Below are 27226 nucleotides of genomic sequence, written 5' to 3'. Positions count from 1 at the left end.
AAACCAACTTATTAAAAAATAAAATATTTAATATCTTAGAAAACAGTGATGATTTATGTCAGGAGGAAGGTCCTTGAACTTGCACACATTACATTACAGTCTTAGAAAAAGCTGGTGTTTTACATAAAGTGGCTATATAGAATACAGTTTTTACAGACATGATTAACACTGGAAAAAAAATAAGGAAAACCAAACTGTTATTATCAGACAGTAATAGTCCTATTACTGTCTTCTGGAAAAACACATAAGGAACCCCCCATGGAACAACAATTTGAACTCAATGGTGCTACTTCTGCTGTTAAGTCAGTAAATTCCATATGTGCCAAGATTCACTGTGACACAATAGTTTCCAACATAAGCGTCTTCCCTATTACATCTAAGTTGCTTCAGCCAAAATTTAAAAAAATAAAATTAAAACTTCACTTCATTTTGGTTCCAGTCTGGAAAATATAAGGAGTTGATGGAAGAAGTCTACAGTTTTACATTCTGAAAGGAAAGACATCAAGGAAAAACCTGGGCAGTTTGATGTGTTTTCTTCCTTGTTTTAGCCTTTTGTCACCTGGTATAGACTTGAATAAGGCAGAATATCACAGAAGAGCAGCCAGAAGCTTACCATTCCTTATTATCCTCCTCCTAAGCAGTAGCTTCTATAAATTTGGGAAAGATTTTTATTTAAATCCACTATCTTAGTAGGGGATGAATAATACAGGAAATTGAATGATACCCAAAGACCATGGATTAAATAAGTGTGGCTTAAACAAAGCAGTTTGAGGTACAGAAATAGACAGCATGATTGGAAGTAAATGAATGATTGCTTTGGGCCATGATTTCCAACGTAAGGTTCTATAAGCAGCTGTTTATGCATTGGCAATGAGAACCTGCTCTGGCTAAAACTTAGCATAAAAGAACTAATAGCTTATTAAATGCAGTAAGTATGTATTCTCAACAGGAATTGTGAAATTTGGATGTGAAATTTTTCCAAAAGTGATGTAACAAAATATGTTACAGAACACAACTGCTGTGTTTATGTTTTGCACTTTCTTTGGCTTTAATCCCATGAAAATATATCTGCTGTACTATGAGGCAAGTATCTGCTGTACTACAAGGCAAGCAGTTGCTGAAGGTAAGTGCTAAATGTCTTGATATATCCCATATGGGTGCACACTTGGAAAGTTGTAAAGTAAAATAGCAGGACATAAGCTAATTATTATTATTGATAGGAATACAGACCCCTTTTTTATACCATCTTCCTGTCTTTGTTTCCACTAATGTCTGTAATTTGCAGAATGTGATATTAATGCAGAACTGTGACTTGTATAACACAACAGTCAAACAAAAGAAGTCAAATTTTTCAAAATAAGTTTGTACATTTGTTTCAAGAAAAGCACTCTCAATTATAGTTTGACTTTCAAATTAATAAGATGGTGTGAAATGTTGTAAGACCTGGGTACAAGGTTGTCATTGGTCAAAATAAGACACTCTTCATGGAGAGCAAACAGGACATAACAGATTTATGCCTGAGCCTTTAATTTCTGTGTTTTGAATTTTCATTTTTTCTGCTGATCATAAAGAAATGTAACAGCCTAGTTGTAACTGAGAAAGTGAAGCCAGCTGGTTACATCTTTACCTGAAGTCTGTGCACAGAATTCTTTCCCACACTTGGGTAGCTCAGTAACTGTTGTACTTAATTAGATTTGCTTGATATACACGTGAAAATTTTTCATCCTGCTGCAAAAACTATGCATAGTTGTTCTGGGCTCCCTGAGTCACACTGTATTAATCTATTATGAAGAAAAATACAAATGTTCATTTGAACACATGAGCAAATTAATAACAAATGAAAAGAATCCCGTATGCCTAATTCTGTAATGTTCACAATTATGTATCTGCAATTACATTACTGTTCAGGATCATTAAGAATAAAGATCTAAGATTCTAATACAGGAAAGGGTTTAAATAAGTTTAAGAAGAACATAATGACCAAATGTTTTGGTATGTATTATATGATCTTTATTTGAATAGATATGGCGAAATTGTATTTTATATATTGTTTTTTCTTCTTAAAAAATGTACCAAAGATAGCAGCATATTTTTCTTTGGTAGTGTCTTAACAACCTTGTTGCAAAAATAAAGGAACAAAAATATTATTTTCCCAACTCTTTTAATTGTATATTTTATATCAACATTGGAACAGGTCTTGAACTAGTGTAAGTGTTCAAAGTTGAGCTGACCATGTTAGTATTTCACTTTATACTCGTGTTATCTGGATTTTATTGCTTTGCCTGGGATCATTAATTTTCCTTCATAGCTTTGAATAGTTTTGGAGTTCTTGCTGTGACTGTGTTCAGTCAGCAAGAAGCTCTGATTCTGTCCCTACTTGTCTTTTCCAGACCCAACTCTGGAAGTGAGTACAATGTCAAAAAACTCCAGATGAGACAAAAACCTAAATGTACAGAAAGTATTTATTACAGCCTTTTGTTTAAACACTGGACAAATATTAGCAAAGCTTCCTCTGAAATGCCAGAGTTAGAGGAAGGTCCATTCAAACTCCTCAGGGCTACAGAATGCTGAGACAGGGCTGGAATCACTACCAAGAATTTCTTGGCTCCTGTACTCAAATTTAGGTTTTTGTAATGTAGTTTTTATTTCTGGGGGTGGGACACTAACATCATTGTCTAATGAGCTCTGCCAAACAAAACAGAAGGCCTGCTTGGTGGTTCAGGAGTAAACCTCTGTCCTAGTCAGCTCATTTCATGTGTATCTGTTTGCAGGAGTGAGGCTTAAGGAGAAAACAAAAAGCAGAGAATGTAGGTGTGTTCTCAATCAGTATCATATGTGACACAAAGCAAGCAGCTTGCCTCTTTACTACCAGCATCAATGGCTACTTGTGGATGCCACTGAGTATTTTTGGGCTCCATCCAATTCACATTTCAATTCTTGGTGTCTAGGTAGTAGGGAAAAGGGATTCTGGAAGTTGAGTTTGTTTTGTTGTCTGAATGCATTACTATGGATTGATGGTTTAGTGTACAAAAGATTTCCCATAAAATGGAAGAATAGATATGTAGCTTCATTTTGCTTGGAAATGACCTAATTTGAGACTAGACTGGGAAATGTAAATAAGCAAAGAAAGGAAACAGTTTTTGGATGAGCATCTCTTTTAACCCTTTTAACAACTGTGTAAGTGCACAGTCCTTGAAGTTGTCAGGTATATTTAAGCGCAACAATTTTCATTATCAGATTCTTAGGCTAATTAATTTAATTCTGCTACTTAGGTTGCTTATGGAACAACTTTATTAATACATTATTTTAGGCATTCAGAGAAGCAAGCTGAGGACAGGTTTGAACGTTTCCTGGTGATCTTTAGAAAGCAAGGCCCAAATTTGACATTTCTGTCCTTTTTTTACTTGTTTTTGTTTGGTTTTGATCTGCTCCTGCATAGGAATGGGTATATTAGGTATGGCCATTGTTTTAGCGTATGATTTATTTTGTCAGCTTTTTTTTTATTTATTATAAGAATTTATTTTTTTAATTTGTTATTAAATGTTGCATAATTCTTGAAACTACTGGCAGCAATGTTGCAGTGCTCTTTATTTTTTTTAAATCCTTTGTTTTATGCTTTCTATGTTATGTTGTTATATTGTTATAATTTATTTGCTTGTATGTTTAATCAATTTTCAGTTTCAATTACTTAGCAACTTCACTGTTTCTTAGTTTATTCCTGTGGCACTTCTTTGGCAGAGTTCAGCCCATAGTAACCATTGTAAATTAATAAATATTTACATTTGTGTGAATCTTGCAAAAACATTACATTTTAGCCCCAACCTTAAAAAAAATTTAAAACTCCTGAAAGAGTTCACCATTTAGTAATGCCTGAAAAGAAGGGAAGCTACTGCAGCCTGACACAGCATGAGCAGAAGTACAGTGCAGTTTGTGAGCAGTGTGAGTGTTAACCAATACACTTGCACATGCACCCAACTTGTGATGACCAAGTTAAACTTCTGGTGTCAGGCAGAATTCTCTGATCTACCCTAAGGCTGATGCATGGAAGATACTCAATATATAAAGTTTACTGCTTTGCATGTTTCAATAATCAGCTACAGAATCACTTGCCACTCTGTAGCTAAATTTTTTATATAAGAAAAAGCACCTGAATGTTTCTTTCAGCATGCAAAGTATTCAGATGACCTTTTTTTGAAAAGATCTTAAAAAAAATCATGGAACGACATCTCTAATAATAGGAGGCATATTCTTTGTCCTACACATTTTATTTTGTCCTGTTGCTCACATTAAACAGAAAGGTGAACAAACCAAGTTTTCATGATATTGTTCATGAACTTGCTGCCCACAGGTATTTGTAGCTGTTAGAGTGTATGGGTAGTGGACTGAAGAGATGCTTTCTTACATACTTACTGAGATTATTAAAGCTTTTGGACAACCTTTCTATGATTGTTCTGTCAGCTTTTGTTTGTGTTTTATGTTGTTGTGTGTGAATCTTTTGTTTGTTTTTCAAGTGCTGAAAGTCTTATTTATGCAAGGAGCCATGGCCATGCTCTGATGTGTTTGTAGTCTTTGGAGAATTAGAGCTTGGATGGTTTTCTTTGGTTTTGGGCTTTTTTTTTTCCTTTCAGCAAACATTTCTTTCTCTCTTAGTGTCTGGGCAATATATGTGCGCAGAGTATCTGTGCATTTCTGCGCAATATATACCCAATAGTATAACAGGGTTGAGAAGATTTATGCTCATGTTGGAAACATATTTTGTCATAATGTCTATACACCTACGTGTTTTCTAGTCATTGTGGTTTATTTATTTATCTGCTTCTTCTAGAATGGTTGCCTGGGGAAAACAGCACTGCTGTGTTGGCAGAATACAGGAGATTTTGTTGAGATTCAGGATTGTTCAAGCAGTCTTTTTACTTCAGTTGTTCTTGGCTACAGCAAGCAAAGGTAAGAGAATTTTTTCCTGATTTGTCTGGTGTTGGTATTCTAAATAAATACCATTAGTCTTGATGAATAGGACTTTTGAATATATTCAACCAGGCTAATTTTTGCCTCTTGAAATCAAGAGGAAAACCTGTCACTAAAAAGAAATGAAAAGTTGGTGCTTAGCATTTTGGATGTTTTTTATGTTTTCATAAAAAATAATTGGTAGTAACTTCTTCTAGGCTGTGGATGAGGAGAGAACCAAAACAAAATTTGTAATAACAAGACGAATTATTGCTGGGTTTTTTTTGAGCTGAAAGTGTTACTATTTTCAGAACATGTTGTTAAATCCTTTACACTGCTCTTAGAAAAACACCACAAGATCCTTTGAGCTTTGCTCTATTTAGGGCGTGTGTGAGTGTAGAACATCTGCATTGATCTTGGTCATGGACCTGAATATGGCTAAGGAAAAGGTAGTAAGGCCCAAAACATGTAAGAGAAATGAAGTATTTGAACTTGGCAATTTATGCTCTTTATGTAACAGTAAATGAAAAATAAATTCATAAGGTTCTTGTGGATAACTGATACAGTGATGTTTCTGTGTAAGGTTAAGTAGAATAAAGTGAGGTCAAATAATTTGTGTTTTTTCATAGCTGATCTGTAAACTGATGGTTAGTCTGTTACTGCTTTGGACATCAGCTGATAAAGATAATAGTGCTTGTCATTCATAAAGCTTCCTTTATCAATAGTGTGTAGTGCATTTATCATGTTAATAATGTGCTTAGTGTATTAAAAAAATTAGAATGTTTTTTGCTGTGTACTTAATGGCTAGTTTCAGAACCTTCTTTCTGTGTCATGGCATGTTATTTTACTCTAGGTCAGAACTTGCAGTTCTGATTTAGTGACTGATTTTTTCAATTTAAGTATGCCTGCTTAACGATGTTGTACAACCAATGACGTTTCATGATTTACTGACTAGATTAGTTTTGACTCTAATTCTCCAGATACAGTAACTTTTACAAAATGTTTATATTGAGACAGAATCTGAGATTCAGGTGATAAACCTGCTGATAAGATGGAGAGGTATTAACCTCTTGTACTTTAAATAGTAAAAAGGACAGAGCTGCTCAGCAGATCGACGGATGTCATAGAAGAACTTTTCCAGGGAAAATTTAACTATATCTAAAGTTCTGAAGAAGCAAGCAAAGAGGGATTTAATTTTTCACCTTTATATAGCTTATAACTGTCATTAATCATCAAGGAAAGCTAAACTGACACAAGAGTGTGTTTATGTTTTCCCCCTATTTTATTGGAGTGTTTTGGTTTTAGGCTGTCAGTAGTTGGTACTGTCAGCAGCATCTCTACTCAGCTCTCTCCTCATCTGAGGTGTCAAAGTATGTTTGTGTTCTCCAAAAAATATGAAGAGAGAAGATCTTCCTGTGTTCTTTTTGATGCTCAGGATGCTGGATAATGTGATCTTGTTTGTCCCCAGCTAAACAAATAAAACTGTGAATGCAAAAGAGGGATGAAATTGATTTTGGGGAAACAGTTCTTAGCTTCAGATTTTAAAAATATTCAACAGAATCATGTGACCCACACATAGAAAGTTTACCGTTTTAGACTTTTATAAAACAGTGATGAGCTCCAGGTGGAATACGTGGGTATACAAGAATCTTTTGACATCTCTTAATGGACTGTAGTGAGCCAAATGTGTCACAGGTGGCAAACACTTGCAAGGAAGTTAATAACTATTGCTACTAGTTAAAAGCCAGATTGTACAGACATACAAACTAGTGACTGTTTTTATTTAGGGGAATACCTGACTGTATTAATGCTCAGCTGTATACTGATACAGTGGTTATTAGTAATATAAGGAAAATAACACTGGTGCTTATGTACTGAGAGAATCTGCTCCTGTAGGTCTAATTCTTAATACCTACAGTTGGCTATCTCTTGTAATGATACCAATTATCACAGTCTAAAAATGTTTAGAAAAAAGAGATGCAGTTTTGGTTTATGTTGTCATTCTCAGAAAATTAATTTTAAACATTTGGATATAAGTGCATACATTTCAGGATTTCTTTTAGGGCTTATGAGGGCAAACCCCCCAGGTTTTACATCTCTTAGAGATAAGTGTCAGAGTCCAGGACATCCCTCTGGCTGCCCTGGCTGTCTCAAGACCCTGGCAGGGGGCTCGGAGACCCTGGCATGAAGTCAAAAACACCGGTGACTTAGATTTTAGCCCATGGAAAAGGCCACCAACTCTGTACGAGGAATTACAAGCCACAAGGGTTTGAGTAGTGTGATCTTTGGATTAACACAGGGTGAAAAAGTAGAATTTTGGGATTTTTTAGACTAGGATTCAGGGGGTCGAGATGCAGGGATTTGGGTGTGTCCTAGCCTACTTCTCCTTCTACTCGTCCTCCGTGTCTTGGTGTGATGGTAACACTTTTCTATTGGTTTAAGGTAGAGACTCACTGTCTAACATAGATGATAGGTATTGGCACAATATTGTAAACATAATACACATAATTTTTGATATAAAATGTAAATGCTGCCCGAGGCGGAACGCAGAATGCCATGGCCTCCTTGCTAGATGGAGCTCGGCAGGTCAGAGAAAGAATGTTGTAGCTAAGGACCTTGAGAAGTTGATCCTACGCATTTCAGACTCCTTCTTTGGCTGCACTGGCTAGGAAACAAGGATTTTTACAATCTTGGGGTCATTCCGGCACCGCAGACCCTGAGAGTTAAGTATAGTAAGAAGAAAAATTTTCATTTCTGAAAAGGCTTATGTGCCCAAATACAGCAAAAGACATTGAATAGTTAGCCCATGATTGCTACTGAATGGAATTTCCTTCACTCCGAATTGTGTTTTTTTTTTTTTTTTAATTATTATCATTTTATAATAATAAATTATTATATTTTCCTTACTCTGTATTTTTCTTCTCTGGAGCTGTTCAAAGCATTCTTTCCCTTATGCTCCCTTTTCTGTGCTGTGGTGATAAAGGTGTGTTCATGGCTACTCTTTGGAATTTATTGCATTGTCTGTATGCAAGGAGACTACAGGAATGCCTCTGTTAGAGCACAGGCAGTTCCAGCTCCTCAGTTCTGTGGTCAAGGGTGGGTCACAGCCCACAACCACCATTGCTAGAGAAAATAAGTGATGATTAGCAGATTTTCTAAAGGCTTTACTGTAATGTCATCTCCTGCTTACAATGCATCCACCCACATGTCAAGGAGACTTAGTCAAGATAATACTGATAATTCATTTCTAACATAATGCTGTACTGCACTCACTTGGAACAACAAAGTGCATTTTCATATTAAAATTTCCAGCCTTTCTTGCAACAATTCAGATAGTATTGGTATCTATTCTCTTAATTTTGGCAGTTCTTTTTGGCACATTTTTTTATAACTGTTTAGAGCAAAGTGGGCCAGCTTTTCAGAAGAGTAGACCTTTCTGTGGAAACACTTTTCTTAGTTTGAATTAATTCTTTAGGCCTCGCATGTTGATCATCAGCAGTCTTTTTGGATTATATAAAGCAGACCAGAAGAGCCATCAGAAGATTTATCTCATTTTGCATAATTTCTTTTGGCTATCTGTCTTACAACTGTTTTCATCTACAAGTCTGTGTCCACTCCGGCTCCTTTGACAACTTTGAAGTCACAATTTCCCTAAAGAATGTAATAAAATTTAGCGTCCCTTTAATCCACTATTGGCTTATCAACACTGCTTTAATGCTTAATATGAAAGCAAGCCTCTCTCAGAATTCATTCACTTCCAAAACCAAGTCTGCTGATGATACTTCAAGTTTTGATTAGTATTTCTGCTCAGGAATGGAATTCCAGTCTGTCAATTTGGATAGTTAACAGTAACTTCAAGTTTTGAAGCTGTGTCAGGAAACTTCCTTTACCAGTCAATTTCTACTTAATAATGAAAGACTTGAGCAATTTTTTTATTTGGAAAGACTGTCACCAGTATTGGCATTTAACTAGCTGGCTATTTCCTTTATAAAATTGGTTTCCTTATGACCTGTCCATGCTGTCAGATGGACATCTGTTTTAATTTTACTTAAAAAGGCAAGTATATTTGAGCCCCCATTTTGAAAAATCTCATATTCTGTGATGCTTTTCCCTCCCATCCAGTCTTCCTCATCCAGCTTTTAAGTAATTTTAAAAATTAGTTTTCCATACTGAAGTATTCTTAGTTGGGTATCCCAGATTTTCCTTTCAGACTCTGACAAGTGGCCAAACTGAATAAGTAAATTCATGCTTCAGCGTTAGGCAGGGGAGGCTGGCTCTTTGGTCAAGTATGTCTTTCTTCTCCTTTGCCATTTGGAACCAATCTAAGTATTAATTCACCATTCAGAATCCACTGCCTGCTAGTTAGGATTTTCACCTAATTTTAGCCTGTACCCAGAGAGGTTTTTTTGGTCTATGGCCTTGCATGGCACTTCTGTCACGTATGCTGAACTTCAGGAATGATTCCAGGTTGTGAAAAATGCCTGCAAGCTTCTGCTAGTTAGCATCACAGAGAGACTCTCGAATCTATAGGGTGCAACAAGAATAGGTATCAATGACTTTGCTTGAAACTGGATTGATATATTCTCTGTCTCAAACATTTCTGGTAGCTTGTATCTATCAAGTTGCCCTTGGAAGTTAGGAACTTTTTCCTTGTTTTCCTTTGTTGCTATTGAAAAATAAATTCGAGAGCCTGGAGATCAAGAGACAGAAAAGTTGTCAGAATTGGCCTGATGAAAGCTGGTGCTCTGGTTGCCTGAGAACATTACAGAAGAACTGGCTGTGATCTTGACAGCTAACTAGGACTATGAACATAATCTGCCCTGGAAAAAAAGCCCTGATCCAAGTTGCCTGGAAGTTTTTCTTCTGACAGAGGAGCTAATGGAAAATGTTTTTTCCTATGTTGGATGATCTTTTTCTGCTTTCCAACCCTGACCTATCATGATTAATCCTATACATCCACTGGAGTGTACATAAAACTTCTGCATATATTGATAAATAATTACCTCCTTAAAGATGTCAGTAGTGTGTTCTCTTACACTGGCTGAACATCTGACAAACTGTTTCATTTTTCTGTTGTTCCATTTCATGTTCCAAAGGAACTTATTTTGTTGCTGCTGTGTGCATCATAAAGCAAGCAGCCATGATAATGATTATGCAATTATGATACATGATTATGCGATTCAAGTGTGCATATTTCCACAAAATAGGAGTCAGCTCCAAGGGTTCACATCTACAACCACAAAAGTCTGTCCTTTCCTGTACTGGAGCAATGGAAAAAATGAGGCACCCACAAGAACTGAACAATTGTGCTCAAGCTTCAGTGTTTGGGGCATTGTCTGTAGCTAATTGTTTTATAGAGAAGGTGCCTACTGGACCTGTTGTTCATGAACAGAGAGGGTTGGTGTATGATGTGATGGTTGGAGGCTTCAGCAATTACAAAATTATTAGCTTTCGATTTTTGGAGACTTAAGGAGGCGACTCAGCAGAACTGCCACCTTGGACTTCTGGAAGGGAGACTTTGGCAAATTTAGGGGATTGGTTGATGGAGTCCTTTGGGAAGCAGCCCTGAAGGAATTCTCAAAGGGGCAGAAGCAGTTCATCCCGTGCTGAAAGATGAGCCAGTGGGGAAGATGACCAGCCTGGTTGAACAGAGAGCTTTGTCTGGAACTCAGGAAAGAAGAGTTTATGACCTTTGGAAGAAGGGTCAGGAAACTCAGGAGGACTACAAGGATGCCTTAAGATGAGGCAGGGAGAAAATCAGAAGGGCCAAAACCCAAGTAGAATTTAATCAGGCTACTGCCATAAAAACCAAAAATTTTTCTATAAATACATTAACAACAAAAGGGTGAAGGAGACTTTCCAGCCTTTATTGGATTAAGGGGGAAATGTGGTGACAAAGGTTGAGGAAAAGGCTGGTGTACTTCATGCTTTCTTCACCTTAGTCTCAGAGTACCCAGCCCCCTGAGCTGGAAGACAGGGATGAGGAGCAGAATAAAGCCTCAGTTGTGTGAGGTTTGACAAGGCCAAAGGCCAGGTCCTATGCTTGGGTCGTAACAAACCCATGCAGCACTACAAGCTTGGGGAAGAGTGGCTGGAAAACTGCATTATAGAAAAGGATCTGGAGGTGTTGACCAACAGCTGCTGAACATGAGCCAGCTGTGCCCAGGTGGCCAAGAAGGCCAATGGCATCCTGGCCTGGGTCAGCAATAGTGTGGCAGCAGGACCAGGGCAGTGATTGTCCCCCTGTACTTGGCACTGGTGACGGCACACCTCAAATCCTGTGTTCAGTTTTGGGCCCCTCATTTCAAGAAAGGCATTGAGGTGCTGGAGCATGTCCAGAGAAGGGCAATGGAGCTGGTGAAGAGTCTGGACTACAAATCCAGTGAGGAGCAACTGAGGAACCCTGGGTTGTTTAGCCTGGAGAAAAGAAGGCTCGTGGGAGAATCTATTGCTCCCTACCTTAAAGGAGGTTATAGCCAGATGGGGGTCTGTCTCTTATCTGAAGTAACCAGCAATAGGACAAGAGTAAATGGCTTCAGGTTGCACCAGGGGAGGTTTAGACTGGATACTAGGAAACATTTCTTCATGGAAAGGGTTGCTAAGCATTGAACATGGTGCAGAGGAAAGGTGCATCCCTGGAAGTGCTTAAAGGATGTGTAGGTATGGCACCTGGGGACATGGTGTAGTGGTGGACTGGGCAGTGTTGGGTTGACAGTTGGACTGGATGATCTTAGAGATCTTTTCTAGACTAAATGATTCTGTGATTCTACACGGTCATCCTTGTTCTTGGGCATAAGTTCTACTTCAAAGTTTTCATGAGCAGCTAGGATTTATTGACTGCCTCCAAATTTGTCACTTCTCTACCACAAAAATAAACTAAAGGAGTAGGTTACAAGATTGTTTCTTAATGTGTTGTTTTGAAAATTCCTAGGAAAATGCCTAGAAACAGTACTATATGGAAAAATAACTTTTATATAAAGAATCTTTTTTAAGACCTAAAGGTTTTACAAATCGCCTTTTCTTTATTTAGATCAGGAGGATTTCCTAGGGCGATACAAAGCCGTCTTTAAGACAGCGTGTGAAGATCCTTGGAGTATGTCATCAAGAATTTCTCTGCATCCCTTGAAAGAATTCCTTGTCTGTGTGCACCTCAAGCTGTATTCCTCAGATAGTCCATGGACAGCATATGTGTATGCTGAAAAAACTCTTCATGCCAATCTCTCTGCAAATAAGTATGATCTTGGACTTACAGGAGATCATGATAAATTGAAGATATGGTTGTTTGGAAAACAAATAAACGTAACAGTAAGACTTCGTAAAAACACTTGGAACCAAATATGTATCCAGTGGAAAAGTGACAATGAGGAAATGAAGGTATTCATAAATGGAACACAAAAATTTCACAGGAAACTAAATGGGAAAGTTTGTTTGCCTGGAAAAGGCCAGTTCTTACTTGGGTGTTCAAAGCTGCAAGGTACAGCTGCATCACCTCGCCAGGGTATGACTGGGGAGCTGTACCTGTTCAGAATGTGGGACAAGGCAAATATAACACAATCTATGGACTGCCAGGATAGTGGTGTTATACGCTGGAGAGGGGAGGATTGGATCTATAACACGACAGTAGAAGAGGATAACTCTTTACAATGTGGTAAGTACTATAGCACTGCTTTTGAAATAGTAATTCAGTCAAAAGTTGATCTGAGTGTGTCTCGCATTTCTCTTCCAGGTTTTACAAAGTCTCAGTCTATTAATAATTTCTAAAATCAAAATCATATTCTGTATGAGATCATGTCAGGACCTGCAGCTTTTGCTAGTTTTTATCCAAATGAAAAAGTATAGCATCAATCCTTTAAAGACTTTCAACTTGCTTCAACTTTTCTGTCTATCAACCGTTTGTGTAATATGAGAACAGGATGCAAGCAACTAAGACTCCCTGGAGTACTGGGGCATGTATCAATGTCATCTTAAAATAATTAATTTACACATTTTCTGTTCAGGGGATAAATACAGAGGAAAGCATTGCTGGTTCTCATTCTGCACATTTGCTGGGCCAAAGCTTCAATGAGTGCAACTTTTCACTACTTCAATTGGCACATTACACCATCCTCAGCTGGTAGGGTCTACATCTGCAAAAAATTATAGGAGGATCCAATTTCTTTATCAGTATTAGTAATGTCTCCTTTATTAAAATGACCAAATGGTTTCTCACACATTTCTCAAATTTTCCCTCTTCCCTGAAAAAGAACCATAAAAACCTTTGAATCAAACCAATCCAAGATGTTATTTTCAGAGAAACTGAGTTCAAGCAAGAGAATAATCCTATTTTTAGCTTTTGCTATCATATCTGTTGGCAAAAACTACAAACTTGAATCAAACTTTGATGTAATACAATTGTAAATCATAGGAAATTATATTATCCCCCAAGAGATGTTAATGTGACTAGCTCAATTATAATTTCCTAGAATTTTTATGTAGCATCATTGATTCAGTTTAAATGTGGCACCAGTCTTAATCTTCATCACCTTTATCCTTAAAAAATGTACCTATCTATTGCATGCAGATTCAAAGATACATTTTATCTATATAATCTTATAACCACTGCCTGGGTAGATACAAAGTGTCTTAGTAAGAGCAGTAAAATAAAGTGACCAGATTTCTTTTTCTGGAAGTGAAAGAAATCTGTTCAACAAACCAGATCTCATGGAGAATGCTGCTAGCACTGGTTTGTAATGAATGAAATGCCTTTGGTAGCCTTGATGCTGTAGTTGGGAGCACATCTTCTTTGTTGGGTTGTGTGACTTGGGAAAAGAGCTGAAGAAAGACTGCCTTTCTTTTACTTATGTCTGGCTGTGCTTGAAGGAGCATAGTCCTAAGGCTGAAAGGAGGAACATTCTGGATGTACAAAGGAAGTCTGAGAGAGGTATGTCTGGACAGTGGAGGAAATCTCGGTCAGAGTGGAGCATCTGATTGTCTTTTACTGATGCACAGAAGGGACAAACTCCTTGTTTTCTATTCCAGCAATTTCTGCCCTGAATATTGAGCATCCTTGACCATGACAGGGCAGCTTGATCAGGCAAAGTCCATCTCCAGCCCTAACTGCTTAATGATTTTAGAATTCATGATTTAGTGGCTTGTGGAATCCTTTGTCTACTTGCAAGAGCTCTCCTAGTGAGTATGTAAGATGCATGGTTTCCAAAGCTTTGTTGCTTAGGCAGACTGAATAACTATGCTGACAGTGGTTTGTTTTAGTATAGAGACCATCTCTGCTGCCATATATAAGTTATCTCCTCTAGATAACTTGGGACATTAACAGCTTTTCAAAGAGAACTTGCTGGAATTTTTTTACAGTTTATTTGCCTCCCTTCAATAATAGATGTATTTTAGCTGATTAACCCCCAAGTTATCCTGTGAGCATATATTTAGCAAATACCAGTGTCGCTGTCAAGGCAGGACAGGAATGAATAGACTTGACTCAGAAGGCTGTGAGAGTAGGACTCTGATTTATTCAAAATACACTGCTCTTTTATACAGAGCTTCATGAGGATCAAATCCATTGGTTCTGAAGTGAAAACAACCCACAGCATTGGTGCAAAGTGCTTGACTCACAGTGATAGAACTTAACTATAAACAATGTGAAAAACAAGAGAGATAAAGAATTATTTACATTCTTCTCCAGCTCTTTCCCAGACTTTTTGCCTGGCTAGAAACTCAGTTTCTTTCTTTAACTGAATCGGAGACCCACATAGCAATCCAATAGATAACAAAGCTTTTATGGTAGAAATATCTAATAGTCTATGTCAGGTGATTTTAATTGATGCTGCTACTACTCTTACAATCTGATTTCTTTCAGTAAGTTCCTCTGAACACCTGTGTAAAAATTACCTGATTTGAGAAACTTCTCTGTTTTGTGTTAAAGCAGAAGGACTTTAAGTAGTAAGTCTGCAAAAGGACCTAATTTTACATCTGCAATGAGCATAACTGGCAAGGGGCTAAAGTTTAGGAAAGTCCTCTGTAGGCACAAAAGGTCAAAAGGAAGTGGTTCATTACAGTCATAATTGTGCCGGAGGACAAGTTTCAGAATTTCTTTTTTGTGACCTAGTTGGCATTTTGTGCCTACATAAAACAATTATTTGTAAAATGTTCTGTCAAAGGTTACCGTAATTTCTGTGATTTCTTCTTTGCTTAACCACTCAAAGCCTTTGTGCAGTGTAACCCATTGTCTAATTGGTGTTTCATCAGCAGTAATCCATTCCATTAATATCTAGATTTACTCAGCATCAGTTTTCCCACCTTTGTTTTTGTTGACTCTTCTGATTCTTTTACTTTGTTTTATAATTTATTTTTGTGAAAACTTTTCAAATTACCAAAAATTTTTTTTTTTTTCTTAACCATTTGAGATCTAATAAGGATCAAAATCCTGATTGTGGTAAGATTCACACACATGTTTAGCATTTAAAGGTATGCTTAACTTTAACCGAGTAGCTTACTCCCCAGAAGCGGCTGGGATTACCTCTGCAGTAACTACATATATTATGCATCTGAAGATTTGCAAGATAGGACATATCTGACTGCTTCCCACTGATGAGGCTGATCACATTTCTTGGACTAATGGTTCTCAATAGTGAACTTTTATATCCGAGTTAAAGATGAGACTCTTGTTCCTCCTAGTGACAGTTTTCTGGTTCTCCTGCTCTGTGTGGCCCCTGTATGCTGAGCAGGTGTAAATACTGCAGGCAGGGCCAGAGAGGGAAGGAAGTCATGCACTTGGTGCGTCACTGGCCTTCCACGTACGTTCTTAATGTTCCTTTGATAATTCCCCCCTTGCTAAGAGTGAGAAGTAGCATTACAGCTGTGTCTAGAGTGAAGAGTGCAGGTTGAATGTCTCTCACTTTACAGATTGCCTCCTGGTATTTAAAAATGCCTAAATGAAGAAACTATTTCATATTCTAACCCTGAAAAATGTCTTCATCGTGTTTCTTGATGTATGACTCCTCTGTAGCTACATACTTTAATGTGGGCAATATAAATGATATCACTCTGTATAATCCAAGAAAAAAAAATCTACTAAGTAATGTTTGGGGTGATTTAAGAGAACAAACACACAAGAAGTTAAAAGAGTTTAAAGTGCTAAATCCTTGAAAAGAAACTCTAATCACCTGTAAGTATCAGGTCTTCTGTTGTCATTTTTACATGTGATATTTTTAAGTTGCTTTTAATAATAACTTCACAGTGAAATGCACTGTTTAAACATTAATCATTTCAGTTATACATTAAACAGTAACTTTCTTAATGCAAATACAAATACCCAAACTGTTACGCTGTGCATTTATGCAAGGAGCACAGATCTTTAACAAATTTCAATGAATAAATAAAATAGATTATTTGAAGCATAACTGAAAATAGTATTACTGCTGTCTCATTTGTGATATTGGTGCTGTAACTTTCAGCCTGTTGCTTTTGGTTTATTTTTATCCTAATTAAAATTCAGTGACATTATGCATTATTATGGCATTTTTGATTTCTCTTAATTGTCCTGTACAACCTTCAAGATTAAGATGTTGCCTTCTCTTTTTCATGTACTCTTTTGATTTTCAATATTGCTGAGCCTGCTACTGGTGTTGCTGGAGGGGGCTTCCACACTTCTGGGTACAGAGCAATGTAATACTGTTGGGAGAAATAGGAAGTGACCAGTGCCCTGCCCAGTGTGACTATTTGGCTATTTTGCCTCTGCATTCTCAAGGAAGAGAAAAACTTCAGTCTGGGCTTTTGTTCTAGTTTGCAGATGTGGACAGTAGAAGGTAGGTATTAGGCTCATGTAATCCTGTTTGAAGATTTCCCAACTGTGTGCCCATCTGATGACAGGATCACCTTTCCTGGAATCAAGGGTGGAGTCTCAAGACTTTACATCCTCAGGGAAGAAGTGGAAATACAGGTGTCCCTCATCCACTCATCCAGTCTCCATCCCAGTCTGCTGGGTACCAATCCTTGGGCTGTATTATTAAGTTTACTGAGTGGATCATGAAAGCAGAAGATGAAAATGCAAATTATTTGCCCCAGTGCCATTTTTCCCCCCTAGAACTGTAAGTACAGAAACTAAAGAAATCTCTAGAAGCTCTTGAAGGAAATGTGATGGGAAAAAATACCTAACTCTGGAGTGCCTTTTGATGAGTCATGTGCCACTTTACTTTGTACCTATTAACAGAATACATGTTTGACCTTCCCTTTCTTTGCTCTTGTTTCCTCCCTCTCCTGTGATACTGAACAAAGTGGCTTTTTGGAAATCCGCCTTCCAGAGAAGTGGTAATTTGATTCACCTCAGTATCTAATGTACAGCTTTCCACAAACAGATAAAAACTTTATTTATAACCTAATTTCTTACAAGCAGTGAAACATCAAAGCTGAGTTAAAAATACTGAGCCTAAATTTTCTTTTAAGGATACTAAAATGAACTGGCCCAAGTGACCGAGCCTGATGTGAACAAGTTCTGGCATTTGTTGCTGCCTAATGGCCAGTGATAATTCATCCTTTCTTCCATGGTGCCACCACAGGGGGTCAGAGCAGATACAAGATGTCATGAGGGACACCAAAACATAAAACTAAGATTGTACTTAAGTTTTATCCTATGAACTTATATACAGTGTGCCTCAAAATCTACCTTACATATAAAGTCAAGATAATGTTTCCAGTGTGCAGCTAACTAACAACTGTTAACTTGTGGAGAATTTTTATGTGTTATTGTTATTAATGCCTTGTGTGACAGAATGTTCATTTGGCAGAACATTTATTCAGCTGAAAAGTTTGTCAAATGTTAAAGGGACCTAATCTTTCCATGGAAAATATGAATTTAATTTGAATAGCAGAATTGAATGTCACATTGTCAGCACCAATTTCTGCAAATAATTGGGTTTTAGAACAGCACCATTTTGAAATTTTGCTGCTTGAGCTACTCAGTTTTGTTTGTAAGCAAGCCTTGTAAAATGCATTAGTGCTAGGCATCTTTATTTCTCTGAATGCAAATGGAATGCAGTAGTTGCTGCACAGTTCTGCTAACTGCTATAACAAACAGGTTAACTGTTGCCTGTAAAAATATTTAGCAGAGGATCTGTATAGACTTAAAAATTGCAAAGTAGAATTGACTTTTTAAGTCTTAAATGCTTGTAATTATATAATCCAGAAAGTGATACTAGATATCTATTTGGAATGAAAAGATTTGCTTTGGCCTTTCTGGTGGGAATTTTTCATGCAAATTAATTCCACTGACTGATTCAGTTGAATTTTTGGTGAAAAAACTTACAGCACTGTAAGTGTGCTGTAATGTCTTATTTAGAAAATCTAATTTTTATAAATGTCCTTGTATTTTTATTTTTATGTGTAAGTCAAAACTGATCTTAGCAGCAATATACAGTTGTGGTTGTCTCATGTCATTCTGTGGTGACAGCTAAGTACTGTGGCTTCAGGAGACCAAATTACATAGCCATCAAGGTGTCCCTTGAGATTCTTCCATTTGCTGTTGATCTGTTTGTGAGAGTTGAACATAGTTGAGACTACCAGTACTTTGAACAAAGAAGCCTGGGTGCTAATACAAATGGTTTTCATTTTTGGCATGTTTTTCAATTAATCAAAGTAAAATTTTAGTCACTTCATTCCATAAACCTCTCCTCTAGGCCCTACACATATAAGTACAGGAATGTATGTTTCTCTGCCAGGAATGCTGTTGTCCTTCTACAGATTGGTAGCTGCTCCTTAGCATTCAGTGCCAATTTGGTGTCTGGAGCTGACTAGGAAGCAGCTGCCCTTGCATTCTCTCCCGTGTTCCCTGAGACAGAGGCCAGCTGGCACAGCCCTTCACTCTGCCCCTCCTCACCTACCACACAGGCTGGGCAGGGGGAGTTTCCATGGGGAGACTCAAGTTCACTAAATTTTGGACTCTTTCTCCTCCGAAGAAAGCTCAATAATTGCTTTCCCAGTCTCAGGCTTGCTCAAAGGATGCTTCCTGCAAAGGTTTAAAGGAGATAATGAAGTGTTAGGTAAAACAGCATTAGTCAGCAGCAGCACTGTTCCCCTGAGACAGGGGGACAAGAAACTGCTGCCAGTAATGTCCTTCTTTCACCAAATTGTTATCAGCAGCCAGGTTCCAGCTGCTTCTCACTTCTACACCCTGGAAAAACAGAACTGTTTCTCAAAGACTGGGTTGCATGAAGACAGGTGAATCAGAAGTGGTGTTGCCTTTCCAAAAAATTTAAGAAAGGTTGTACTGCTCATAAGCTAGTTTGAAAGTAGGGAGAAGAACAGGAACATTTTACATTATCACACTTGGAGATAGGACACTGTACACCTTTTATGCTTTAAGGGCTCTGTCTTGTGCCTGAGTTATTGAATAAATGATATACTTTGAGTGACAGTGCTTTTGCTGTATGCACCAGAACCATCTGTCCCATCTTGACTGTGTTACAAAACCTCCTTCTGCCTTTCTTTCCCTTTCACTGAATTAATTTTTCAGTTCTGCTTTGCTTGGTGGAGCAGCTTCAGCAGGATATGTGGAGACCATCCCATCCTAAAAGATCCAGTAGCCTGAGAATTAAAAGCTGTCATGCTAAGGAATGCTGTAAGCACAAGGTTATTTTTTTAGACAGAGCCCGTACTGGTCTCTCTCAGAGCTACATCAGCTTGCACACAACCTTAAGTACTGTTAATAGGCTTAGTCTCCCGCCAGTCTGGAGCTGCTGAAGTTACAGCGGTTCCCATTGTCAGACAAAGTCATTGGGAAATAAAGGTTGTCACAATTTTTGCAGCTGTGGTGAGAGCTGCTAAGCCAGTTTCATACCTGTGGAGCACCGATGGGATTCCCAGGTTGTGGCTTAGCTAGCTATTTGTGTCGGAACAGTACAAAGTGATATGAAGACAGTAAAGGACTTGCTGCTTTTGTTTCTAATGATGCATGTTAGGAACAGAAACCAGTGCTTATCTCATTTAATCAAGTTGCCTTTTCCCTCAGAAAAGATACCAAACAGTTCTTGTGAGGGCCTACTCTATCTCTCTTGCAACAAAAGCAAGGAATAATACTGTCTATTTAATTACAGTTTAAATCTTCAAGAGTGTTTTCTATTAGAGAAAATGTAGCAAAATATTATTACAATGTGTAATCCTTTGTTTATAATGTGGAACAGGATGTTAGTTCTATTGATTTGGTGATCCTAAACTAACAGTGTTGCAAATAAAATCCATAGAGCAAATAAATGGAAGTTTCATATATGTATTTTCATGTTCTTATCAATAGAAAACAACTTAAGAGCAATAAATTTTCTGTTAGCTTGTTACTAACACATCTTGAGTTCCTCTTCTTTTTACTTGCCAACTTTAGGGATGTTTTGGATTAAACTCTAATCCTTCTCCAAATAAATCTATTCATCTTTTTTTCTTGCTCTTAAACACAACAAAGGAGGAGGGTTAAGAAATAAATTATGTGAGTCTTTCTTCCTTCCTCCTTTCTATGTGCCTAGGTGATTCTGATTAATGACTTGGTTAATGTACTTAAAGCTGGACCTTGATAAGTCCATACTCAAGCCTTGACAAGTCTCATACTCACAGATAATTTCTAGCAACTGTAGGCATAGGACTACTGTACTGTAAGAGAAGTCATGGTTAGATTTGTGTCCATAAAAAAGTGCCTTTCAGATTATGTATGCTATCATCAGTTGCTGCATTTGCCAGCTCCATATTTGTGGCTTGTGTTTAGCTTGTTTTACTACCTGTGCTGCTAGATGTGCTATTAAAAGCAATTGTCATTTTTACAGTTCACTGTCTTCTTACTAATCTACAAAACCAAATATGTAAATGAACAATTTTTGTACCTACCTCAGGGTACTACTTGTATTCTCAAAAATTAACAAGGTGCTTGAAGGGATGTGGAGGATGCAAAAGGCACCTTGTATACAACAAGATTGCCTCCACTGACTCCACAAGAGTTTGTGAGAAAGATCCTAAAGGTAGATTCCCTGGGCAGATTTTATCTTTTCAATGGGCAGAAGAAGCACTGTGGTGGTGTTTGCTCTGAGATGCTGCATATTCAGGTGGATTCCTTTTGAGAATTGAATTTGCTCTAGAGCTTTTTTTGGAGATGAGGGCTTTTACAGTGATTAATACAGGACTAGTAAGAGGTAAACTTTTGGAGATAGAATTTACTTTCTGTGGTAGGAAGGTCAGATTGGCCACCTGTGGAAGGATGCTTCTGTCTCTAAGCAGAAGTTCAGTCAATTATCTTTATTCACACCATTTTACCTTAAAAAAATTATTTACTGTTTAAACAATACAGAATAGTTTTATCTGACTACTGCTTCAGTTCTGCATATTAAACTTGGTATTGTCTTGGTATTGTATTAAGGATCTTCCCCAAGCCTACACTAGATGCTAAGAAAATAATTTTGTAGCATCTGTAATTTGTAATCACTTCACAATGTTAAAGTAGCAGCACTTTTACATGAGAGCTCTAGAACACATACCTTACAGGAATATGTAAATATATATTTTATCTGTACTTAACATATAGTAAGAAGCCCTAATTTTCCTGAAAAAATACTGTAAAAATTAGGGTTATATCCAGATTTTCATGATCTATCAAGTTCATACAGTTCTAGTTATCAAAAAGAGCAATTTTCCTTCTCTGTAGGGAGAATCTTAGTTGTGTCAAAAGAGATGTTTAATGTAACCTTGTTTTATCTTTACTGAAGGAGCTTAAATTCAGTAGGCTGATATGTATAAAGGTGTGAATTTTTACTTATGCTTTAACTTAATGGGTATGTATTGTTTTACTAAGAATTTTGATTCTCTCTTCTGCATAAGAAAATTTCTACCCAGGATGTAAATTAACTAAAACTAAGAGTTTAATGGAAAACTCCTAAAGAATTGTAGTGCAATTAATTAGATTTCCTTGTATTCATCCTGCCATATTTCAAAGTTGCTGCTTTTAGCTTCATGCAGTGTATGACATTCCACAAAAATGAACTGACTTTTTTCATCTTGTCAAGCTCTGTGTTGTCTCTGACTTCTGATCATTGGTCCCAGTATCCCAGCATTGGGGTAGCCAGGCAGCAATCTGCTTACCTGGTTGACAGCTGTCATCTTTGTGCATCTCACACGTTGCTCAGGAATAGGGACTGGTTAATCTCTGTCTCATTTATGATTTCTGTCATTTCCTTCTCTTGTTCTTGTGGCTGTCCTGCTGCGGAACAGGCTGCTTCTTCTGAGTTGTCTTATCTTCTTCCTCCTTCCCTAACTGGGTCAGCCTCCACTTCCATAGCTCCCTCTTGACTGCTGTGGTTAGGGTTGTATCTCTGAATCAGCTGCAGCATCCATTTGTTTTTCCTTAGATCCAGAGATCCTATTGCCCCTTCCAGGGTGTAGGACACAGGCCTGGTAGGCATATGCCAGGACCCAACACAGTACCAAAGTCTCTGCCTTTGGTGTAAGCAAGACATCCTTCCTGCGAATGGTCTGCCTTCTCACCAGAATTCCTTGGCTGTTCGGGTGTAAACTCCCATGCCATCAGAGGTGAATACTGCTCTAGGCACCTGCCCAAATTCTCCTGCATACCTTGCTCCCTAGAAATTTGTTCCCTCAGAGCGCCTTCCTGTGTGTTGTCTCCAAGTGATTGGTTACTGGAGGTCCCACAGAGATTTGAGTTTTGATGACTGGATTCAGAGTTTGAGGATGGTCGTGTAGACTGCAGGTGCAGGTGGACCACCACTGATGGAAGAAGGAAGGTGTCAGTTCTGAGACATTAGCAGTGGTGGAGGTAACCTACAGCAACCCAGACAGCAGCGATGACTCCAAGGATCTGCGTGATGTCCATTGTACGTGGGCTGTGTGAGACAGTTAATACCCATCAGTGTGACTTGGCAGTGGTGGACTGGCCAGATATCAAGGCATTACCTGTGGAGAAACTGTCCCACCTACTCTTGCAATTTGGAGAGAATTTCTCTCTTCTTCTTTTACTCTTGGGCTTGAACCCTGACAATGATTAGTGTCCCACTAGGTTCAGTGACTTGGGAAGAGTTTTTCTTCCTCCTTACCTAGACAGGAACTCACCTATTAGAGGAGATGAAATAGGTAACAGTGCTTTAAGGACAGGTGATACTGCATTGATACTGTCTTTTTCAAGGTCTAGGATGGTGTTTTGAGTGGTGATAGGCTGCAGGGAACATTTGGAGCTGTCTGCCACTTTTCCTCCACCACAGGAGGAAAAGTGGCATAGCACTTGCCTTGGTAGCAAGTTTGCTGCAGTGGTGTGATTTAATCTATCTGCTGGGCCTCCTCATTTATAGCCCAACCACTACCTTTATTCCAGAGAGGCTTTAGTCACTTGGCTCACTTGACATTATGTTCACATTCATGAGTGTGATGGCTTCAACTGTCAGGTCCACCAGATCAAGAGCCCATCTGTGTGTTGCATCTCTCCCTAGGTGTCCCTGGGCCCATTGAACAGGAAATAGTTCACCTTTTCATCCCAGCCCACATCCACCTGAGCCGCTTCCTTTCTGGCAGCCTGCTCTGTCACTTTTTAGATGTTCTTTGGTGGTGCAGCTCTTAGACACATGAGTATTTATATGATGTGTATGCACATCATGATGTTACATTTTTAGTTGCTGCTATTTTAGCCCTCTTCATCTTCACTCAAGCAAATGTGCTGAATAGGTTTCTCAAGACACTAACAAGGGAAGAGAAGAGGCAAAGCTCATGGCCTAGTCTAATCTGTATCTTCCATAAGTATAAAACATTAAACTGAGGAAAAAACTGAACTCAAAAGAATTGAAGTTCCAGCTTTCAAAAAAAGCATATTGACACATATTTCTCAATTGATGCAAAGTAGTTCTGCAGACCATTTTGAAGTGAGGTGAGTACATCTAAAATGGTTGTGTTTTAAAAAGTGTGTGTATATATATATGCATATGTACAAATATATATAAAATCTTCTGCTCCTAAAAAAAATATTCTTATTTTGCAGTTGAGACTACTGCTACACTAACTAGCAGAAAAACAACAGGTATGTTGGTGTTCTATGGGATTTTGCCCCATTGTTCTTCTGTTTTAGAAAGTGTGTAGTAAGATTGCTGCTGCTGATACATTTTAATTCATGGAGACAGTAAAGCATATGCAAACATCAGCAAATTAATTTTCCTTATCATCCTTATGGCTTATTAGCTAATTTTGTGGTGCAAACAGCATTAGTAATTTTCCAGAGAAAACAAAGTCACTGAGATGATTTTGATTCTCTCTTCATTACAGAAATTGTATTCACATTTATCATTTGGAAAGAAGCTATTGCACATTTTCAGTAAGGCAAGCAAAATAGTCTTATTGGAGCAAGGAATTCACAAGTGTTTATCATTTCGGAAAACCTTGTTTACTATTTTTAGTTTAAAAAAATCTGGTTTTCTGTAGGGACTTTTGGTATCTCTGATTTAAGTCTTCTGCAGCAGTAGGAAAGGCTTTACAGTAAAATTAGTATATTGTAAGTAACATTATAGGATGACTTTTGACCTTTGAGAGATGTTGAAACACCTTAAGTATATTTTTAAAATAGCGCTTCATGTTTGCATCCATTATATTTCTGTGATAACTGTGCCCTGTAACTTGATTTTTGATACTGTCTCTGACAGTATCAAAAACCACCCAGTGACTGAATGGGCCAACTTTAAAGTTGCTATGTGAACAAGATACCAAATTTCCTAATTTCGTTTTGATCAAAATACTGACTGTAACTATATAAAAATCTGATAGCTAGGGTTTGCTATGTAAATATTTGGCTGTTTCCTGTTAAAATCAGAGATTCAAACTTGAAATTAGTTTTTTATCTCTGCTTTTTGCAGGATAGAAAAAAAGAATACATATGAATGGGATAAAATTTAAGTGGCAAGTCTTATTGTTATTATAAAAAGTCTGAGAATAGTTCTTCATACCCAGCTGGAGCCGTCTTGCTGTGTATGTTTGATTCCCATTCCTGGAATTAGCAAGACACTCAGGATAAGCATGTAGCTTTCAGACTAGTGTGGCACGTATCTTGGTCTTTAACATTATACAATTCTATTATGCAATTCAAACTGTCCAGTATTTCTCAAAAAAAAAAAAATTGTTTTGCATCAAATTCTATTTGAGTGCATAAAGAACCAGAGATTGTTACATCTGCCTTTTTGACAACCTGGACGTGTTGTTCTGGAAGAGCAGATGTTGCCCTCTTCTGGTGAATGCAGGAAACTTTTGATAATATAAGAAAAGCCTGTTGAGGACGATAATGTATGTGTCTGAAACTTCATAATGGTATTTTTTTTTTTTTTTAATCTGAAATAAAATTCACAGATTCTGAAGAATCCGCTGCAACAACCATGTTTGGTAAGAAAATCAGGACTTTACTGATTTTTTTCTAATTTTTGTTATTCCCTATTTGGTAAATCTGCTTTTATCTGAGGTAGTGCAGAAATGTGTTGTAATGTAATAGAGTTCCAAAATTAAAAAATGTTCATATCAAATTACTTGTTTGATTCTATATTGTAATGAAATAGCTTACTTTACAAGATCATTCATGGTTTCTGGCAGTGATGCTTGGGTTGAAGTAGGTGCAAGTTGCTTGATCAGGAGCCTTTTGTTCAGTTATCTGAACAGTGAAGAGTTTGCAGAGATGGCCGAGGAGGAAAACTGTAGTGAGAGCTATTTTACATCTCCTCTCACCCTAGCAGATGGCATTTCATGCAGTGTATTATACTACACACACACAAGAAGCTCTAAAAACTTCTGGAACCAGAGGTGATAAGCATCATCTATGAAAGCATTTTTAAAAAAGACACACAGAAATAACCTGTGTGAAAGCCAATTGCTTTCTTACTTCATGTATACTGTAATAGAGAGAGTGCTCTTGATAAAAGAAATAATACAGATGCAAACACACATGATCTTGTTATTTTACAGATAGAGTTTCTTTGGGAATGGTCTGTCTTTAACAACTGCATCACATTAAATATGTGTGTAGTATTACTAGTCCAAGTAATACAGGTGAAATCAGCACTTTGTTTTCACTCTGCTCTTATTTTGACTACTTGTTAGTTGGCTCAGAAAATTTCTTCTTCTGTTGTGGATCTGCTCTGATCCATTTTAAAAATATCATTAAGTTGTCATATTGAAGTGATATAAAGTGGTCTTCTAACCTGTATTACTGTGCTGACAACTACAGTATTCTTACACAGCCCTTTATTCTTAAGCACAGCCCTTTAAATTTTCATCTGTGGTCTTAATTTAATTTAGTCTTTTTTTTTTTTCCTTTTGATGTAGCTGAAAAAAACTTTGCATCATTACTTTATTTTATTTACCTATGGTTATTGACAAAACCAGCTTTCTTAGAGAGATGCCAAACCCAGTGAGTCATCTCTGTTTATGAATGTTGTGAGTTCATGCAGGAAAAGGTACTTGAGGTTGAGTAGTTATTGCAGTTGGATGTGCAAAAATTCATTTGCACTTTCTGGAAAAGTAAAAGGAACTTACTTGAGGAAAATTTGATTCCCAGCTGGTGGTATTCAGATACCTGGATTTTTGAAATAACATGAGCATTATTAGTATTGAAATAATATGAACACTCGTAACAAGATTTGCAGTTGTTCTTAAAATGAAATTTAGATAAATAATATTCAGTTTCTGTTTAAAATCTTGCAAGCTTGATCTTTTTTCGTAAAAATTCATTGAACTAGAATACTTTTGTAATACAATTTTTATTTATTTTATCATTTTTTTCCCTAGAATGCTCTATTGTTACTTTTATCATCTATCCTATCCTATTTAATTCTTCAGGCAAGATGTTATAAATGTTTCTCTTATTTAGACTTTGCTGGATTTAGACTTTTGGGCTTTTCTTGTTTTATTTTATTTTTATAGATTTTACTGTTATGAATTTTTCTATTTCAGATATGTCTTCAGAGGAGACTACACAAAGTACAGGTGAGAATTTGCATGAAGAGAGCAAGGTTTCAAGGGAGATGTTCATTGCATTTGTGTTTGTTGCTTTTTGTTGGTTTTTTTTTCAGTAACTGGGATTTGTTTATTCCAAATTATTTTATTTCATGTTTTTAAAAATTGTATTTATCTGCAATCTGTATTTTAAGTCTGCATGAGTAGGGCTCTGAGGTGCACTTAACTGGGCTGTAAACCTTTCTTTTTCATTCAAAATACTGTATTGCTTACCAAAACCCAAACAGGGCAGATATATTTTTAGCAAGTATATAGGGGTTTTGTATATAGAATG

The 27226-nt window shown here is 37.3% G+C and overlaps 1 protein-coding gene across 1 annotated transcript in view; it reads left to right on the top strand.

Moving 5' to 3' along the window:
* ADGRG2 (adhesion G protein-coupled receptor G2) overlaps positions 1-27226 on the top strand; it is a 57392-nt gene that overhangs the window by 5986 nt on the left and 24180 nt on the right. Inside the window, exons 2-6 of the mRNA XM_021552934.3 lie at positions 4826-4944; positions 11975-12592; positions 23945-23983; positions 25297-25329; positions 26890-26922. Of these exons, the coding sequence (XP_021408609.3) occupies positions 4827-4944; positions 11975-12592; positions 23945-23983; positions 25297-25329; positions 26890-26922 (841 nt within the window). The 5' untranslated portion in view covers position 4826. The remainder of the gene's footprint in view (positions 1-4825; positions 4945-11974; positions 12593-23944; positions 23984-25296; positions 25330-26889; positions 26923-27226) is intronic.

This window comes from Lonchura striata, chromosome 2 (genome assembly GCF_046129695.1).
Source record: "Lonchura striata isolate bLonStr1 chromosome 2, bLonStr1.mat, whole genome shotgun sequence".
Taxonomy (NCBI): Eukaryota; Metazoa; Chordata; class Aves; order Passeriformes; family Estrildidae; genus Lonchura; species Lonchura striata.
The sequence above is the reverse complement of the archived record's forward strand: the minus strand, read 5'-3'. Positions and strand labels throughout refer to the sequence as shown.